The sequence below is a fragment of the Rhinopithecus roxellana genome, chromosome 6 (assembly GCF_007565055.1).
Source record: "Rhinopithecus roxellana isolate Shanxi Qingling chromosome 6, ASM756505v1, whole genome shotgun sequence".
NCBI lineage: Eukaryota > Metazoa > Chordata > Mammalia > Primates > Cercopithecidae > Rhinopithecus > Rhinopithecus roxellana.
This window is the reverse complement of record NC_044554.1, coordinates 91,533,478-91,554,497: the sequence shown is the minus strand read 5'-3', so window position 1 is coordinate 91,554,497 and position 21,020 is coordinate 91,533,478. Positions and strand designations below refer to the sequence as shown.

Genomic DNA, 21,020 nt, shown 5'->3' with positions numbered 1-21,020 from the left:
AGAAATAAGTATTTGTGAACCCCTCTCCCATTAATATGTCTTATTCTGTAAAAAGAACATGTGACATTTCTCTTAGATGTACTACTGCTGCAGCTCACAAACACCTCTGCATATTATATGTACCTCCTCCTACTTGTCAAGAGTGAGGTCTATTTTGCCATCATCGCCGTCTGTCTGCTTAGAAGAACGGCTGTCTGCTGCAATGGAGAGAGACCGTAACAGACGGTGGCACAAGGACGCCATCTTTTCCTCATCGGTTATTGTCCCTAGAAGTGTCTTCTGAGGATCTAGTTGGGCTTTCTTTCTGGGTTTGAGCTATTTCACTTCTCATGTGTGTACTATTCTATCATTGTTGTAGAATGGTTTTCAAACCAGTGGGCGCACGGAAAACCTCAGTCTGTGATGACAATGAGGAATAGCCATGGCAGTCTCCAGCACCACTCTCTCCATATTCTCCACAGCTCCTCCAGCCAACCCAAATAGCCACTGCCATGGTGTAGACAGTCCGCGGCTTCTAGCCTTGTCCCTCCCTTAGTGTTCTTTAATCAGATCTAACTGCCTGGAAGCCTTTCATTTGACACGCCCTGAAGCAGCCTTCTTTGCTAGTTGAATTACATGGTGTATTTTTCCTAACAGGCAAAATAAATTTAAAATAATGAAAAGTTGACTTTTGTGCATGTGTATTTTAATTGGATGATATCGAATTGAAAATCCAAGGTAAGAAACCTCATGGCAATTGGGCTATGGAATTCTGTATTGGTTGTAAGAATGGTCCAACATCCCATTTCTATTTCTTTCCCTGAGATGGTGTCTATGACACCTTCTAAGAGGAATCATAACCAAATGAAGGAGCCCATGTGGCTTCTGTTTTAAAAGTCACCAGAGTCACCAGATTAAGTTGGTTTAGGACATTCCAGAGGCAACAGGACACCATCTCCTGTGACGCGTACCGTGCGAGCTCAGCTCTAGAGTGTTTCGCAGACACCCTGTTTCCTGATCCTCAGGATACCCCCAGGAGAGCTGCCCTAACACCAGAGAGGCAGCGTGATGGAGAGGCTCAGCACATGCTCTCTGGTCCCAGGAATCCTGGGTATGGTGTTTAGTACCTGTGTGACCTCAGGTGAGTTCCAGGAACTCTATGTGCCATAATCTCCTCATGTAAAATGAAGTTGTAATGCCCCATTTCCTGAAGTTATGTGGATTTGATGAGTTAATAGCACCTGGCACAGGCAAGCCCTCCACAGTATCGGCGTGCACTGTTGGTAACTCTACTCTAGAGACAGTAATAAGCCAAAAAGTATCTGACACAGGCCTCAATCAACTTAGAAGTTTATTTTGCCTAGATTAAGGGCACACCCAGAAGAAAATAACACAGAATCACCGAAACAGTCTATGGTCTGTGCCTTTCTCCAAAGATGTATTTGAGGGCCTCAATATTTAAAAAAGGAAGTGGACTGGAGGGGAAAGAAGAAGTGTATAACAATCCACACGTTGCAAGAGCAAGGGAGCAGGCAGGGGAACTGCCAAATTATGTATTCATGTTGCACTCAGTAAATCAGCACTTTACATAAGATACAGTGAACATAGAGTAGCTACTTCTGGAGCTATTTGACCTTTCATCTGTAGCTCTCTGTTTAGGCACAAAAGGAAAGGTAGCTTCTCCCATGAGCCAGCTTTTGGCTTATTTTTTTCTAAAACATAGCATAGTGAATTGGGGTCCTGAGTTTTCCTTTTCCTTTCACACAGTAGATTCCACTGGAAAATAAATAGGTGTGGTGTTGAAAAATAATATTCCTAGAATAACCCTATTAATCCTATTGTGAGATAAATACATTTGAACATTTACATGGTTCTAAAACACTCAAATTTTTATTTAGATAAATATGGATGTACATATATAAGTATCCATGTACATATATATATATATTCTGATTTGCCCTTCTTACACAGGGAGTATACAACATATATTATTCTCTGCACATCTCTTTTCATTTATAAATCCTTAAGCTCTTTTTATATCTGTATACAGGGACACTTCACTACAGGTATTTTTCTCTTTTTATTTTTTTCTGGATGCAGTCTCACTCAGTCTCCCAAGCTGCAGTGCAGTGGTGCGATCTCGGCTCACTGTAACCTCTGCCTCCCGAATTCAAGAGATTCTCCTGACTCAGTGTCCCCATTAGCTGCGATTACAAGCTCCCATCAACATGCCCAACTAATTTTTGTGTTTTTAGTAGAGACAGGGTTTCACCAGATTGGCCAGGCTGGTCTTGAACTTCTAACCTTAAGCAATCTGCCCGCCTCAGCTTCCCAAAGGCCTGGATTTATAAGCGTGAGCCACCGTACCCAGCTAAATACAGGTATTTTTCACTGGGGAACATAGTTTTAATCAGTGTCTTGGTTTAGTTCCAATCTTTTGCTATTATAAAGAATGCTGAAACGAATAATAGTGTTTTATGTCATTTGAACATGTACACTGGTAATTCTGGTAGATACCGCCAACCTGCCCTCCATAGAAATAGCCCTAAGCCCTTCTCCCACAATGTGTGTGAAAGCTGAGAGTGTACTGCTTAATGTTGGTAAATGTTGCTAATTTGACAGGTGAAAATAGTATCACATTGTGTTTTTAATTTGCTTTTTTCTTCTTGTGAGTGAAGATAAACATCTTTTTAAGTTTCAGGTCTATTTTATATTATTCTGTACCATATTTGTTCATGTCCTTTGACCATTTTTTCTATTGAGTAATAATACAAATAGGCATGACACTCACTTATATGTGTGTCTGTGTATTTCTGCAGCCAAAGATAAAATGTTCCATGTATGGTAGGTGGGTGAAAAAATGACAAGTGATTGTGTGTTTTCTGTTTTCTCCAGTGACTCCTTTTAAAGTAAACATTTTTATACGTTAGATTTAAAACAATATGCTACTGTCCTCTCACCCTTCTACATCCTTTCCACATTTAGGGTAAATACGATTCTCCCTAGCCCTTCATTTTCCCCACCAAGTGGCACAGTGTCTCCAACCTTCTCTGCATGCTGTATTCACTCCTGATCTTGTACACTCGTGTGCTGAGTCAATGAACAAGAGGCTGATTGAAAAATTCGTTCATGGAAGTCCAGAAACCCTAACCTCAGGATCAGCATGGAATAAAATTTGAAACTGACTGTGAGAAGAAAATGCAAACTACTTCTGTGATATTGGAGAGGGGAAAGTTTTCTTAAACAGCACTCCAAAACACCCAAAGTATATGGCAAGAAAAAAAGAGTTTGACTGCAAAATTCAGAATTTATATTTAATGAATAGATATTTGAGATAGTTAGTTGGCAGACAGATTTGCCTAAAATATTTGTTCCACCCCAAATTCACAAAGAATAAATGTCTAAAAACCATAATGAACTTATTCAAGTCAAGAAATGAATAATAATTACTATTATTATACTTTGTTTATATCATTTATATTTATTTATAATATGGCAATATAATATATTATAATATAATAACAACATTCATTGACTGTCACTTGCCATACACTGTGTGTATTATTTTATTTAATCTTTACAAATCTATGAGGTAGTTGATCTTTTTACTTATTAAGGCGGGGAAGCTAAGATAGAGTTACATGAGGAAGCTTGTTCATGTTCACACAGTCAATAAATGGCAGGGCCAGGCTGTGTCCCAGGCAGACAGGCTCTAACATAAGTTCTAACTCCAGCCTCCTTGTTGGTATGCTTAGAGGATGTGAAAGGTAATTCACACTTCAGTGAATACTAAGTATAAAAAAGGACCTCAGCTTCCTAATAATCAGATCTGTGCCTTTTTTTTTTTTTTTTTTTTTTTCTGAGACAGGTTCTCACTCTGTTTGCCAGGCTGGAATGCAGTGGTGTGATCTTGGCTCACTGCAGCTTCTGCCTCCTGGGTTCAAGCGATTCTCCTGCCTCAGACACCACGTAGCTGGGATTACAGGTGTGCCCCACCATGCCCAGCCAATTTTTGTACTTTTACTAGAGACGGGGTTTCTATTAAATCCCTAATTTTGTATTTGCAGTAGAGACAGGACAGCTTGATAGCTATCAGATTGGCAATAAATAAATAAATAAATAAATAAATAAATAAATAAATAAATAAAATTAGCGTTTCTGATAACACCATGGCCCTGGTAGCATTTCGTGAAGATGTGAGTGTGTGTTCCCCCTGACCAGCAATGCTGGGAGGACATTCCCAGGGAAAGGCCTACTGGGGAACAAGAGGACCCTGTGAGGGGTCCGTCAGAGCTCCCTGCTGATAGCAACATGCCTGTGTTTGGGGGAATGGATGGATGGAATGCAGGGGCTGCCAGCTGTGGAGCGATGAGCAGCAGAGAGGAGCATGAACGAGGGGCATGAGCTGGTGTGCAGACGTGGACAGGTAGAAATGGCATGCCAGTACACAGACAAAAAACACAGTATTCATGAACAATTCTATATACAATCATGCATTGCTTGACAACGAGGAAGCATTCCTAGAAATGCGTCCTTAGGCGATTTCATCCTTGTGTGTACATTGTAGAATGCATTTACATAAGCCCAGATGGCACAGCCTACTGCACACAGAGGCTATATGGTGTAGCCTGTTGCTTCTAGGCTAAAAAGCTGTGTAGCATGTTATTGTACTGAGTGCTGTAGGCAACTGTAACACATTGGTAAGTATTGTGTATCTAAAGGTATCTAGACATAGACAACCCACAGTAAAAAAATAGGACATACAAGTGTAAGTACGAAAACACCGTAAGTAGGGAACTTACCGTGAATAGAGCTTGCAGGTGAGCGAGTGAATGAGTGAGTGGTGAGAGGATGTGAAGACCTAGGATGTTGCTGTCCACTCCTGTAGACTATAAACACTGCACACTTAGGCTACATTAAATTCATCAAAACATGCATTTCTTTCTTCACTAATAAATTAACTTTGCCTTACTGGAACTTTTTTACCTTTGTGACTTTTATTTTTTAACTTTTTGACTTGTAATAACACTTAGGTTAAAACACAAACACACTGTACAGTTGCACAAAATATTATCTTTATATCCTTATTCTATAAACTGTTTTCTATTTTTAACACTTTTACTTTTAAAACACTTTTGCTAAAACCTAAGACACAGCCACACATTAGTCTAGGCCTACAGGGTCTAGATCTTCAATATCACTGTAGTCCAGCTCCACATCTTGTCCCCATGGAGGGTCATCAGGGGCATAACACACATGGGGCTGTCATCTCCCAGAACAACAATACCTTCTTCTGGAATTTCTCTTGAAGCGCCTGCCTGGGGCTGTTTCACAGTTAACTTTTTTTTTTTTACAAGTAGACACTGTACACTCTAAAATAATGATAAAAAGTATAATGTAGTAATTACATAAACCAGTAACATGGTCATTTATTATCAAGTATTATATACTGTGCATAACTGGATGTGCTAGACTTTTATGCAACTGGCAGTACAGTAGGTTTGTTTACACCAGCATCACCACAAATGAGAGTCATGTGTTGTGACATTATGATGGCTACGATGTCACTAGGTGACGGGAATGTTTCTACACCACTGTCATCTCACAGGACTGTGGTACATGTGGTCCATCATTACTGAAATGTGAGGAAGTACATGACTCTAGTCTTTACAGATATGGAGGCTCTAAGGACAGATATCAAATACATTTAGATTGGGCATCTATGGGAGAACAGGAGTAGGGAACGAAGGAGAGAAAAAAGTAAAATAAAAAAACAAACGTGTAAAACTATACATAACTGGCAAGGATTAATGGTGATAATGTATGAGGCACTGAGAAATATGACAGAATATCAAGCACTGATCTCAGGATAACTCATTGAAGCCTCATGTTTATGCTTTGAGACTTAATTTTGGACAATGAATTACCCGTCCATCACAAACAGTGGTTCCAATGAGTAAATCACGATTAGGGTAATCCAAAGAGCTCTTTTTCTTCAGTTGTCTGTGGAAAACGTGACATTTTCCTTCAGGTAAAATCCGTGTACGCCGGCTGCCAGCACAGAACCATCTGGCTGGCCTTGGCCGCTGGCCACTGGTCTTGGCTTTGTCCCACCCCTGCAGCAGCCTTCTTCTCCAGGGTGGTCAAAGCTCACCCAGAGCAAAGATGTTCTGCACTCAGGAACACTGGATTTGGGCATTGATCCAAGCCACTGCACAGCTCTGTGATATAAAAATGAGAAGAGGAGAACTTGTCTTTTAACCCAAACATTTTCCAAACCACAGGCATTTACCATGTCTTTCAGAGTCAAGGCACATTAGGTACATTGATAATAATTCCTGTATTTTTTAAGACCACAAAACATTAAAACATTGAAAATTATAAATAGATAACATCAAAGCATGGTGGGAATTCTATTTTGTATGCATGTTTAGATTGACTTAGGGTCTTTTTTCTTTTCCAGACTGGGCCAGAACCAAGTACCTGTAAGAATCAGCACAGTTCAGTGTTTTGTATCGATTGCTGTTGTGTCCATGTATGTGTGTGTGTATTCTTGGGGACGTGTGCACACACCTGCATGTTACCTACTCAAATCTCAGTGTTCCCATCCTTCTTAGGTGGGATTTTTAAACATTGCATTTACACTGGCCTGAAATAAGTTTATTGGAGTCGTGGGCCTCATGTAGTGGCCAGGCTGTGTTGCAAAGCCATAGGCTATCCAAACATTCAGAAGACCTTTAGGAATCAATGTGTTTTTGTTAAGGGATCTATGTAGAATAGATTTTTCCTAGAACAGTGTTGAGTCAAGAGGAAGCAAACAATCAGCCTTATTATTGGATCAAAATAAAAACAGGAAACTTCAATTTTTCATTTCACCACATCTATTGTTTCAATAACCAGTTTATCAATTCAATTCACAATCACAATTGGAACTGGAAGAGACCGAAAAGATCACCCACTCCTCTGATTTTGAGGCGGGGGAAATGACAACCCTGCAAGTAGGAGTCTCTTGCCTAAAACTGTCAAGCACAGAAGGCGTGCAACTGGAACCTGCCTTGCGTTTGGGGCCCTTTCCATTCGTTATACTAAGACTTTACTGTTAATAGACGCCAGTTATTGGGGTCTAATACTGGGGAATATAACACGTATGATATACCTCAAATGGCGAGGAAGGGGTGCTACATGTTAGTAAAAATAACTAAATGCATTCAAAACACTACTTTTAAAGCATGAAGCTGAGAGTTGAAAACCATTAGGAAATAGAACATCATATTTTGTATTAAAATGCAGCTGCTTCATGAAGACATAAACTAATCCCTGAATTATAAACAGCCAAGCAGTTCCCTTATGGCACAGGCTCTGGGGACTGGACTGTTTGATTCAAATTCTTGGTGTGGTCTTTATTAGCTAGATGATCTTGAGGAGTTATGTAACTTCTGTAAGCTTCAATTTCATCTGAAAAATGGGAATAAGTAACACCTACTTCCTTCTAGCAAGAAAAGAGTAAATACGTATAATGTTTGACACTCAAAAGGTATTTGCTATCATTTAATGGATCAATAATATCTATTATGACCTTAAAATTTAGTCTTTTAATAAAAGGCCATCAACTATTAAGAGCGAGAGAGGAAATTTCTACTGCTTTTTGAGGTCCACCAGATTTAACTAAAATAATACAATTCAACAGGCTGTTTGCTTTCTGGTATCTGAGAGTGACACTTGAGTTTCTGAAATCTTTCTGAAATTATCTTCATGGTCTCTTATACTTTATAGCTTATACTTTAAGCAAATTCAGCAAGGTCTCTTATACTTTAAGCAACTTCAGCAAAGTCTCAGGATACAAAATCAATGTGCAAAAATCACAAGCATCCCTATACACCAATAACAGACAGAGAGCCAAATCATGAATGAACTCTCATTCACATTTGCTTCAAAGAGAATAAAATACCTAGGAATCCAACTTACAAGGGATGTAAAGGACCTCTTCAAGGAGAACTACAAACCACTGCTCAGTGAAATAAAAAAGGACACAAACAAATGGAGGAACATACCATGCTCATGGATAGGAAGAACCAATATCGTGAAAATGGCCGTACTGCCCAAGGTAATTTATAGATTCAGCCATCCCCATTAAGCTACCAATGACTTTTTTCACAGAATTGGAAAAAAACTGCTTTAAAGTACATATGGAACCAAAAAAGAGCTGACATTGCCAAGACAATCCTAAGCCAAAAGAACAAAGCTGGAGGCATCACGCTACCTGACTTCAAACTACACTACAAGGCCACAGTAACCAAAACAACATGGTATTGGCACCAAAACAGAGATATAGACCAATGGAACAGAACAGAGCCCTCAGAAATAATACCACACATCTACAGCCATCTGATCTTTAACAAACCTGACAAAAACAAGAAATGGGGAAAGGATTCCCTATTTAATAAATGGTGCTGGGAAAATTGGCTAGCCATAAGTAGAAAGCTGAAACTGGATCCTTTCCTTACTCCTCATATGAAAATTCATTCAAGATGGATTAGAGACTTAAATGTTAGACCTAAAACCATAAAAACCCTAGAAGAAAGTCTACGCAATACCATTCAGGACATAGGCATGGGCAAGGACTTCATGTGTAAAGCACCAAAAGCAATGGCAATAAAAGGCAAACTTGACAGATGGAATCTAATTAAACTAAAGAGCTTCTGCACAGCAAAAGAAACTACCATCAGAGTGAACAGGCAACCTGCAGAATGGGAGAAAATTTTTGCAATCTACTCATCTGACAAAAGGCTAATATCCAGAACCTACAAAGAACTCAAACAAATTTACAAGAAAAAAACAAACAACCCCATCAAAAAGTGGGCAAACGATATGAACAGACACTTCTCAAAAGAAGACATTTATATAGCCAACAGTCACATGAAAAAATGCTCATCATCACTCGCCATCAGAGAAACGCAAATCAAAACCACAATGAGATACCATCTCACGGCAGTTAGAATGGTGATCATTCAAAAGTCAGGAAACAACAGGTGCTGGAGAGGATGTGGAGAAATAGGAACACTTTTACACTGTTGGTGAGACTGTAAACTAGTTCAACCATTGTGGAAGACAGTGTGGCAATCCCTCAAGGATCTAGAACTAGAAATACCATTTGACCCAGTAATGCTGGGTCAAATGGAATACTATGCAGCCATAAAAAAGGATGAGTTGGTGTCCTTTGTAGGGACATGGATGCAGCTAGAAACCATTATTCTCAGCAAACTGTCACAAGAATAGAAAACCAAACACTGCATGTTCTCACTCATAGGTGGGAATTGAACAATGAGATCACTTGGACATAGGAAGGGGAACATCACACACCAGGGCCTATTTTGGGGAAGGGGGAAGGGGGAGGGATAGCATTGGGAGAGATACCTAATGTAAATGACGAGTTAATGGGTGCAGCACACCAACATGGCACATGTATACATATGTAACAAACCTGCACATTGTGCACCTGTACCCTAGAACTTAAAGTATAATAAAAAATATAAAATAATATATACATCTGACACATATATACATATGATATATGTATATATTAGATACATTATATGATATTATATACATACGATATGTTTATTATATTTACAATATTATATTAATAATATATAATATTTATAATTATATTTATATATTTATTATGAAATATATAATTATACATTATATCATATATTATATATGATATGTGTGTACATATGATATATGATATGTGTATTATATGTATGCATATGACATATATCATATATGTGGTATATATATTATATATTATATATACATATGATATAAGCATACATATTATATACATCATTTATATATATATATATATATATATAAAGTGGGTGTTAGCCAGGAGTTTGGAATTTGTTAGACTTCAGTTGAAATCCAAGTTGCATTACTTACTTGTCAAATGACCTTGAAAAGTTTAACCTTTTTAATATTCCAATTCTCTCATCTGTGAAATGTGGTTGATAGTATCTCCTCTGGAGTATTACTATAAGAATTAAATTGTGGGAAAGACTAGCTTAGATAGTCTGATGAAATGTGAGATATATCTTCGTATCTTTTGATGGCCAAACAAATTTGGTTGAAGCTGTTCTCTATGAAAGTTATTATCATCAAACTTGAAAAAGTGATGCAAAACTTCAAGCAACGCAGCGCCAGCTGTGCTTTACCTCACTTGACTTACTTGTTATTTATGTATTTATTCATTCATAACCCATCTTCTTGGAAGCAGGATTTAAGTTGCCTCAGTTGATTATGTCAAGACATGACAAACGTGGGAGGGGTGCTGTGTGTGTTCCAAAACGTAGAGTTAGAAGCAAAATTGCTTATCTTTATACACCTTCATTTAGGTTTCATTTTATGCCTTTAGTAGAACTGAATATTATGGTCTTCACATAGTTCGTTTTTCTTTGGTAAATTTAATAAAATATGTTATAATTAATTACTTACTTGTTTACATTTTATTACTTAAATCTTTCAAGGCTCTTGAAATGTAGACAGCTTCTAAGACTTCTGATACTTCCCCACATGGTCCTGGAATAAGGAAAAGCAGAGGACAAAAAGGGATTGAGTGGACATCATCCCATCTATGACAGGTGCAAGGGTAACTGACAGTCCGAAGTAATAATAACTTATAATTTTCAGATAGAAAGACACAGAAATCAGATGTTTCCATTCTACCTTACAAAGTGAAGTCTCTCTGTCTGAATTATTGCATAAATGATAAGAGAAAATTAGTCAGTTTATAGCACCTCCTGTGTCCCCGGCTCTATTATAAATGTCATACAGAAGTCCTGGGAAATAGGTCTAATCCTCTCTGTTTAAAAGGTAAGGAAACCAAGGCTCTGAGATGTGTCTGTGCCCAAGAGCACATCATCAGGAGTGGAAGAACTGGGATCTGAACCTGGGTTTTCCAATTTTAAAGTGTCTTTTTCTTCATTCCCAACTTCCTGAGATAATAATTTATTTCATAAGAATATTTTTAAAACTCAAGGAAACTTGTTGATGTTTACTGTTCCAGCCACTCTGTCCATCTCCACCATCACCGTAACAACGCAGGTCCTTTTTGCCTCTTATTGGCTTATGGCGACCAACTATAAAACCATCTGCTTCACACAAATTGCTGTCCCGGGCAGCACCCCTTGCTTTCTGCTCATGCATATATCTTCCTAAAGAGCAAATGTGATCATGTCACTTTCTTCTCTAAATTTTTTAGCAAGTCCTCATTGTCTATTCTTCTTTCAAAAACATTTATTTGAAAATACTATAAAATAGAAAATTGATCACATTCTTACTTCTTAAAAATGAGTGTGTTAAGTTTCTCCTACCCCATTTCCATCCCATGCCCTTTTACTCAATGGATGCAATTATTCTCCTACATGTTCCTTCTGGCCACGTGTAGCTTTGTAATTTTAGTTTCAATCTATTTGGACACTGTGTTATCCGGGATGAGGTAGAGTGATATTTTTATTTTCTCAGGTAATTATTTTCCTAATGCCCGTTTCTGAACAATACATCATTTCCTTACAATTTAAAAATGCTGCAGAGTTTTTAAAATAAGCATGCCTATTTGACACATTTTCTGGAGAATTTCTGTTTTGTTTGTCTGTTCCATTATTCTTGTATCATTATCATATTATCTCAGTAGCTTTGTGATACGTATTAAGATGTACAATGCCAAATATCTATTCACTGTACCATTTTCCAGAAAATACTTTTTCAATCATCTCATATTTATTTATCCGTGTAGAATTTGAAATCAGCTTATCTGGCCCAACATTAAACCTCACACCCTAGAACAACAACAACATTTCATAGTAATTCTGACTGGAATTGATGGAAATTTATAGATGAATTTAGGGTGTATTGGCCTCATTATGATAGAAGCTTTTTATTCATCAATGTATGTTTCTCCGTTTATTTAGGTTTTATTTTATGTCCTTAGGGAAACTGAATACTGTGTTCTTCATATTGTTCTTGTATTTTTTTGGTAAATTTAATAAAAGATTTTATAATTCATTACTTTTTCACATTTTATTACTTAAATCCTCCATGCCTCTTGAATATTGACAGCTGCTAAGACTCCTGATGCTCCCCCTCATGGTCCTGGAATAAGGAAGACCAGAGGACCAAAGAGACTGGGTGGCCATCATTCCGTCTATCACAGGTGTAAAGGGCCATTGACAGCGCCACGTTATACTTTTGAATTTTCTGTTAAAAAGAAACCCTTTCCAAACATAATTTTCACCCAGCCCCATTGTCCTCCCCATTGGCTTGGGGGCTGTGAGCTGCGATGTATGGACAGGTGACCTCTGTGACCTCATTTATACCTTCCTGAATGAGGACTCAGGGGACTTAGGCTGGGGCAGGGTGGATCTGGAGTGGACATGGAGGTCATCAGACCCTTCCTCCTCAGTCCTTGCAAATGAACAGTTCATCTGTACTCAGGAGATCACACAGCAGACCCCAGCTTAAGATGGCAGATTTTTCAACATATCAGACAACTGGATTTTTTTTTTTCCGTTATGCTATAGTTTAAAGAATCTATTATTTCATGGGAGATAGAATTCTACAAAATTCTTCTGCTATTCCAGGAAAATGATAAGTCATTGTAGAACACATTTTCTCATTTGGCATTGCCTTGGTAAAGCATCGTGTTGTCAAATGATAAAAGCGGGTTTTTGAAAGTGGAGACCTTCGTTCAAATTTCTCAAGTATATCTGCATTGACATATTGCATTTTCAGTTGCTGAAGAGCTTCCTCCTTTCAGAAGTATCTTGCCAAATTGCCAACAGAGAGGCCCTGGTGTTGGTGCGGACAGAAGCACTTTTCCTTTGATGTAATCTCAAAGCAGTTTCAACACAATTGAACACCTGGAATTTTTTTTTTTTTTTAAATAATTCTCTGAATACTTTTCCTGGTAAATTAGAAAAGTAGTGCATTGACCCATTGAGCCTACTGTTTTATCGCTCTGTTGCCCGGGCTTGAGTGCAATGGCAGGATCTCAGCTCACTGCAATCTCTGCCTCCCGGGTGCAAGCAATTCTGCTGCCTCAGCCTCCTGAGTAGCTGTGGCTATGGCCACATGCCGCCACGCCTGGCTAATTTTATTATTATTATTATTATTTTTTATTTTAATAGAGATGTGGTTTCACAGTGTTGCACAAGCTGGTCTTGAACTCCTGAGCTCAGGCAATCCGTCCGCCTTGGCCTCCAAAAGTGCTGGGATTATAGGCGTGAGCCACCACGTCTGGCCTTTCTTTTTCTTTTTATTTTTTTCTTAACATTTCCTTTTTCTGTTGGTGCTTTTCAAGAATTACTGCCTTAGAAGAAAACAGGCAATTTATGAGGAAAAAGTACAAACTATCACATGTCACAAAACCTATATTCAAGGACTTCCAAAAAAGCCAGAAGATCAAATTACTAGTTCAAAGTTGTTGGATTGCTAGTCACGTCATGAGGATCAGAAGGCTGAGATTTTTGTAGAAGCTTAGACCAGTGTGATAGCACTTGGTGGATCAAGAAATTTGCAAAAGGGACTAGGCTCATAGTAACTTCACCTGGTAAGTAACTTTTTTTTTCTGTTTTTATTCCAGTAAAGAAAAATGGATAGATATTTTTTAGAAAAAAATGATCAACCTTATCTGAATCTGTCACATCCCTGGCCTCAGTATACGAACAGCAATTTTTCAGGTTAGCTGGATATGGAAACAAAACGATTTTGTACATGATGTCTTCCCTTCCCTGTCTGTAAGTGGATTGAAATTCTACTTTTAGAATACACACACACTAACACACACACACCGAACACACACACACACACGGTAGACTCTGGAGAGAAATTAAAATGTTTTGAGGACCATGTCTGTAAACAATTGCTGTAAGTCCTTGATCCAAGTTACTTTTTTGTAGGTCTTTTAAGTGAGAGACATAAAAAATGGAATTTTGAAAATTACTTCTTCTCTGTATTTTCAGATATAACATAGTGTTCCCTTCTTCTGCTAGCCTGCCAAATCCATATTATTGATTTTGATCTCATCCTGAGAAACAGTACAGAAAAAATTGCTTCTTATAGTGAATTACTATAGAACGTCGATACATCCCACTTTTTAGTGCTCTAGTTTCTTTGAGGGAGGCTGAAGTCAGTCAAAGCTTATGCTACTGGGACTCTTGTTATATCACCTGGAAATGGCCCAGTTTAATAGAATTTGTAAGTTCAACCAACCATGTCAGCTCCAAGGTCAATGAAATGAGTCTTTCTGATTTTACATCTTCATTTCTTCTTTCATCCTCTCAGCAAATAGTTACTGAAAACAGTTTTTGTTCTGAATGCTGGAGATTAAAGGGCAAAGAAGCACAGTCTCAACACTCAAAACCTGCCAGTCTGGCAGACAAGTATTCTAGATTCTGGCTTGGTTGGGCCCTGTCCATGTTTTTTGGCCTGTGGCTGCCCAAGAAGCAGAAGGTCTTGGATTCATGAGCTCGTTTTCTTTCTTAATGTATGTAGCAGTTATTTCTTATAAGTTCTATGTATTGTGTTTGGTGGAAAGATTTGATAAAATGACTCGATATTGTTACTTTAAGGAGAAAATTAATATTAGTACAGTTTATTGAGAGCCAGACACCATGCTAAATAGTTTCAGTGCTTTATCTCCTTCCTCATCAGACCTATGCAGGAGGTCTTCTTTGTCCCATTTCACAGATGAGGAAACCGAGGCCTAGAGAAGAGCAGTTACTTTCTTAAAGTCACATGATCAGTCACTGTGGCAACGACTGGGATCTAGCTAAGGCTATCTGTTTCCAAGTGCCTGGTCTGGACCCTTATGTGATATTTAGCAATATTAAGTCATATTTTTATACTTTGAATATTTTCTCTTCTGTAACTTGATCCTGTGAATGGTCTAGCTCTGTCGCCCAGGCTGGAGTGCAGTGGCACGATCTCCACTCACTGCTACCTCCACTTCCGGGGTTCAAGAGATTCTTCTGCTTCAGCCTCCTGAGTAGCTAGGATTACAGGCACCTGCCACCATGCCTGGCTGGTTTTTTTTTTTTCGTATTTTTAGTAGAGATGAAGTTTCACCATGTTGGCCAGGCTGGTTTTGAACTCCTGAGCTCAAGTAATCCACCTGCTTCAGCCTCCCAAAGTGGTAGGATTATAGGTGTGAGCCACCGTGCCCGACCCAAAAGAAGTTACATTAGAATCAATCTAGATACCCATCCCTCCATAAATACGAATTGCAAAATACCTATAAATCATATTGAATATCTATTTATTAAATGTCAAACATAGAAATCCTATTATTGTTTCTCTTTGAAAATTAAGGAAATACTAACTCTAAATTACACTTAAGACAAAGTGTATACATGAAAACTGTAGGGAAGATTTAGAAGATTCAGGCAAAATCATGAGAAAAGGTAAAATCAGACACTTCAATGTATGTGATACAAGGAGAGAATGTACATAACCCAAAGTGCCCAGGGCAGGGTGAGGTCAGTCCTTAAATTCCTGATTACATTCAGGTTTATTGTGATTTTGTTTGACCTTTGTCTTGGCTTAATGTCAGCAGGGCCAATTTTTATGCATTTATGTAAATATTGAAAAATGTTGGCACAATTTTAAAACAAACATAAGGGGAGATTCTTATAAAGGCTTCTCAGGTGGTAGGCAACAGTTTGGCAAAAAAATCAAGGTGTTTGGCCCCTAAACAAAGCTCATCATTACAGGTAAGTTTTCTTCAAATTTTGCAATGTAGAGAAGGGATGTGAGGCAGGCATGCAGGAGCTGGCTCAGAATTCTAGGATTCCCTCCTGGTTTGGTCACTAATCGTGGTGAAATCTCCAGAGAGATCAGGAGACTTGGTTCATGCCATGGGAGTCAGAACTTTTCCTGCCCTAGCGTGAGAGACATTACTAAGGAGCTTAGACCATCTGCAAATCTCTAAAGGATAGAGGCCTTATGTTCCACTGGTATCCCTCTGTTGAAAGTTTTGTGAACAAGTTTAGTTCAGAGATTTTGTTTCTTCAATTCAAAAAATAACCAGTGGAAAAAAGTTAAAAAAAAAAAATCAGCTACCCTCCTCATTTGGTCACCAGAAGGTGAAACATTTGATAATTTGACCGAAGAATGATTAATATCAAATGTCGAAATATTTCACAGTGTGACCATACTCAAAAGTGACATAAGCTGCATTTATTGTTTTTTTAAATCAGTCCAATAAGTTTATTTATTATGTGTTAGCTTCAGATGTAATTATGCCTGGCTGAGAGGAAACATCTTACAAAGATACTCTTAGTCTATTACATCCACTGAAATGAAAGTTTTCAGAGAATTTTCACAAAGTTGATACAGCATTGAGAAAAGTAAAAGCAATTATATATTTTTGTTTCCTTAGTGGTTGAGCTCCTATGATGAATTAACTTACAAGTTAAAAAGTGACCTTCTGATTCTCTTTCATCCAGTTGATTTAATGTGAATTGTAGCAATCAAAACCATAATTTGTAGTTTTCTGAGAAGTGATTTTTCAGGAAAGTGCGGTGCAGGAAAAGGTACGGACTTTATTTCTCGATGACTCCTGGGGCTGCTGCTTTCTATGTAACTGCCCTTTAGGAAGTGTATTTTGATTCACCAAGTATTCAAATTATAAAAATGCTAGTTCATTATAGAAAAATTGGAAAACACACAAAAATAAACAAAACATTAAAATATTATATTGACCCTCATCACATTATTATTTTGTTATACTTTTATTTAAACATTTTTTCTATGCTTTTTGTTTGTTTGTTTTACAAAGTTGGAATTATACTAGACACACAATAGATCTGGCTTTTCCACTTCACACTACTTCATAAACATCCTTTTCATATGTCCTTAATATTCTGCAATAACAGAGCAAAGTTGAAAGTTCCAATTTCAAGTTGATCTGTACAATGAAGGTAATGGAGATTATTTATCTTGAGGGAATGTTGTATATATTACATGAAATTAAATATGGAAATTACCCACCAGAATGTGTGGCACTTGGTAGGTGATAGAAATATGAATTCCTCCTCCAGAATTCAAGTTACTACCCATGAGAGGTCCTTATACACTCAGGAGTATAGATAAATGTATCAACCCCCATCTATTCAACAGCTCACTTCAGAACAAATATCACTACTTGTAAAATGCTTTCCATTTCTAAAAGACTAATTGTACCTGCTTCTAAAAGTAATTAGAATGTTTTACGTATTATCTCAAATATGATGTGCCTGAATACAAGGTGATGTTTCATTTTACAGAGAAAATGTATACAAGTTTAAGAAAATATGTATTTTCCCCTCCCCCAACTTGAATATGTAAATTTAGAGGGATACAGGAAAGACAGTCAAATGTTTACGTATAACATTTAATTTCTTAACTGGATCGCACCTACAGTTGAGAAATATTGGCTTTGCTGCCTTTATATTTCATAAATTATTTTGTTCTGATGCTTCACATGCATCTAAAGCAACTACTTTAGAACAACTTTCTAAGGCATCGGAGGTCTCAGTCTCCACTGTGGAATCCCCTTACGATGGTGTCCCTGAATATTTTATTCTAAGAAATAATTATCCACTCACGAAATGAAAGGAAATTATTTTTTCCGATGTATTCTGCTAGTCTACATTTGTATGACGTAAGTAAAAACAACAGGGACCTTCGCCCCAAGTAATAATGACCAAATCCATGATACATTTCTTTGCTTTTATTTCCTTTTACCAGTGCCAAAGCTAGCATTCACTGAGTTCATTTCATGTTGATATCTCGTCCAGTTAGTCCCTCTGGATCAAAGCAGAGTATTAGAAGAACATTTTTCAATATGAGACGTTACACAAAGACTGTAGCATACATAAGGCACCCCCCCCCCGCCATGTTGTGAGAGAAAATTTTGGGAAAGAAAGCCTCATTTTATGTTCCGGCACTTCCCGTCTATCTAAATTTAGTACGTAGGTGTCCCTATCACAGAGCTAGGATTTGCAAACGTGTTCTCCATTCCTAGTGTCTTATTTGCGCATGACCTTACAAAACAATCGACTCCTGGGGACAAAAGAGAAACATGCCAAATGTACAAACTATTTGTTATTTATTTAAGCTACCTGTTCCAAAATCTATTTGAGAAGACCTAAGTTAAAATACACAAGCACAGTCAGACCATGAAATAAATACAGATGATCTAAAGCTCCAAGGAAAGAAGGAAAAAGGCCTGTGATTACCTAGCAAGGAGCACAGGTTAACATTTTATGCTCAAAGGAAGGAGAAAAAGGTAGGGGAATACATACTTCTTACTAACTGATAAGAAGAAGCACACCAAATTTTCAAACATCATTTTGTTTTCTATTACTAAATTAGAAAAGGACTGCAATGCATGAGTTCTTTAGAAGGAAATGGAAGAGTGGGCATTACCTTCAACTTCCATTTTGGAAAATGAAAGGAATGGTCATGAAACAAACCCATTGCATATTACCACTGCCTCAGTGCTAGGGGCATCCTGACATTTAATGAAATGCACAGATGGTGATGCTCAGCAGACATGGTCCGGCAGATAACATGTAGTGATCTAAAGTGACGACAGAAAGATGGATTTGAGGACCAGGCCTCCTGCCATTTCTCTAGCCATTCTGCCTTGAAGGGTCAAGCCAGGTGTTTCAAGCTGGACTTTGGCATGAACTAGACAGAAGTCAGTTTGAGGCTGAAGATTCTGGTGAAACTTGGAAGGCAAATAAGCTGTGCTGCTGATTAGAAAAAGCCTCACTTGGCCATCAGAGAAATGCAAATCAAAACCACAATGAGATACCATCTCACACCAGTTACAATGGCAATCATTAAGAAGTCAGGAAACAACAGGTGCTGGAGAGGATGTGGAGAAATAGGAACACTTTTACACTGTTGGTGGGATTGTAAACTACTTCAACCATTATGGGAAACAGTATGGCAATTCCTCAAGGATCTAGAACTAGATGTACCATATGACCCAGCCATCCCACTACTGGGTATATACCCAAAGGATGATAAATTATTCTACTACAAAGACACATGCACACGTATGTTTATTGCGGCACTATTCACAATAGCAAAGACTTGGAATCAACCCAAATGTCCATCTGTGACAGACTGGATTAAGAAAATATGGCACATATACACCATGGAATACTATGCAGCCATAAAAAAGGATGAGTTTGCGTCCTTTGTAGGGACATGGATGCAGCTGGAAATCATCATTCTTAGCAAACTATCACAAGAAGAGAAAACCAAACACCGCATGTTCTCACTCATAGGTGGGAACTGAACAATGAGATCACTTGGACTCGGGAAGGGGAACATCACACACTGGGGCCTATCATGGGGGGGGAAGGGGGGAGGGATTGCATTGGGAGTTATACCTGATATAAATGATGAATTGATGGGTGCTGACGAGTTGATGGGTGCAGCACACCAACATGGCATAAGTATACATATGTAACAAACCTGCACGTTATGCACATGTACCCTAGAACTTAAAGTATAAAAAAAAAAAAGAAAACAAAAACTAAAACTTAATAAATACAGTTAAGAACCTAAAAAAAAAGAAAAAAAGAAAAAAAGAAAAAGCCTCACTTGTTCTGAACAAAAGTGAAGAATTTCCATACACTGACTGAGTATATTAGACTTCAGTCAATGTTCCCTTTGATTTTCTTAACACGGCAGATAAGGCAAATGATAACCTATTAAAGATTGGGCGTGTGGAAGTCATGTTTCTTGTGATGACGGGGACGATGGCTTTCAGAATCCCAGGCGTGTCAAAGCAAAGTGGAATGCAAACAGAGGAACTGAGAAAGAAGTGATTCTTCCTGCTTAATTGCTATGGATTTAACCGCCACTCCAAAATGCTGAATTTTTTTTTTTAGTAAAGACAGTGCTTGGTCCTATAGGGTTAAAATATCATGTCAAGGCACACAATCATAGCAAACAGACTGCTAATCATAACAATGATGATGACATCATCATCATAACCTCTTATATTTCCATAGCATTTTTTTTTTTTTTTTTTTTGAGACAGGCTCTTCCCCTGTTCCCCAGGCGGGTATGCAGTGGTGTGATCAAGGCTCACTGCAGCCTCAAACTCCTAGGCTCAAGTGACCCTCCTGCCTCAGCCTCTTGAGTAACTGGGCCTATAGGCATGCACATCATGCTCAGCCAATGCTTATTTTATTTTTAGTAAAGGTGAGGTCTCACTAGGTACTATGTTGCCCAGGCTGGCCTCCAAGTTCTCAGCCTAGGCAATCCTCCCACTTCAGCCTCCCGAAGTGCTGGGATTATAGGCACGAGCCACCGCACTGGCACCTATAGCATTTTAATCAAATTGCTTTTTTATATCTTGTTTCATTTTGGTCTCACTTCAGTGCTGGTAGCGATGTTGAACTGATCTCCACTAACATCACTGTTTTTAGAGAAATAAAACACCAAAAGCTTTAAGTTATTTGATTTGTGGAGCAACAGAACTTGTTATGAGCAAAATGAACCAGGACTGGAACCCTGGTCTTTTGAGAATCCCAGACCACCAGAATTTGAAGAACTCAGGGAAACTGAATTAGAGTTTTTGATATGGACTGAATCACTGTGGAATTATTATAAGAAACTCTTTGGCAGTGGAACAACACTTGTTGTCACAGGTAAGTATCAGAAGACTACAATATTTCCAAGGTAATAGAGGGAAGGCAAGAAATGATTAAATTGAAATAATGTAATAATGTTTAGAAAAAAGAGGAATTGGATGGGGATTTAATGTAGAAATCTCAGGAGAGACTTTAAAACAAATGCTCATACTAAAAGAGAACATAGATAACATTGCACAAATATCATAATAGGATTTGGCTTTGTGCATATATGGACCTCTATAAAGTGCTCATATATAATGTATGAAATGATATCATTAAAATTTTTGGCCCTGAGACAAAATATATTATGACAGGGAAGTTCGTGACACACTCTATGAAGTGGAC

The 21,020-nt window shown here is 38.0% G+C and overlaps 2 gene segments (V, D, J or C); both read left to right on the top strand.

The window, feature by feature from the left end:
- The window catches only part of LOC104662902, a 66,537-nt gene extending 65,870 nt beyond the window's left edge, over nt 1-667 (top strand). The window contains 1 exon segment of the C gene segment in view: nt 77-667. Coding sequence covers nt 77-219 — 143 coding nt within the window.
- LOC104662900 overlaps nt 1-21,020 on the top strand; it is a 117,678-nt gene that overhangs the window by 65,397 nt on the left and 31,261 nt on the right. Inside the window, 1 exon segment of the C gene segment in view lies at nt 20,645-20,690. Coding sequence covers nt 20,645-20,690 — 46 coding nt within the window.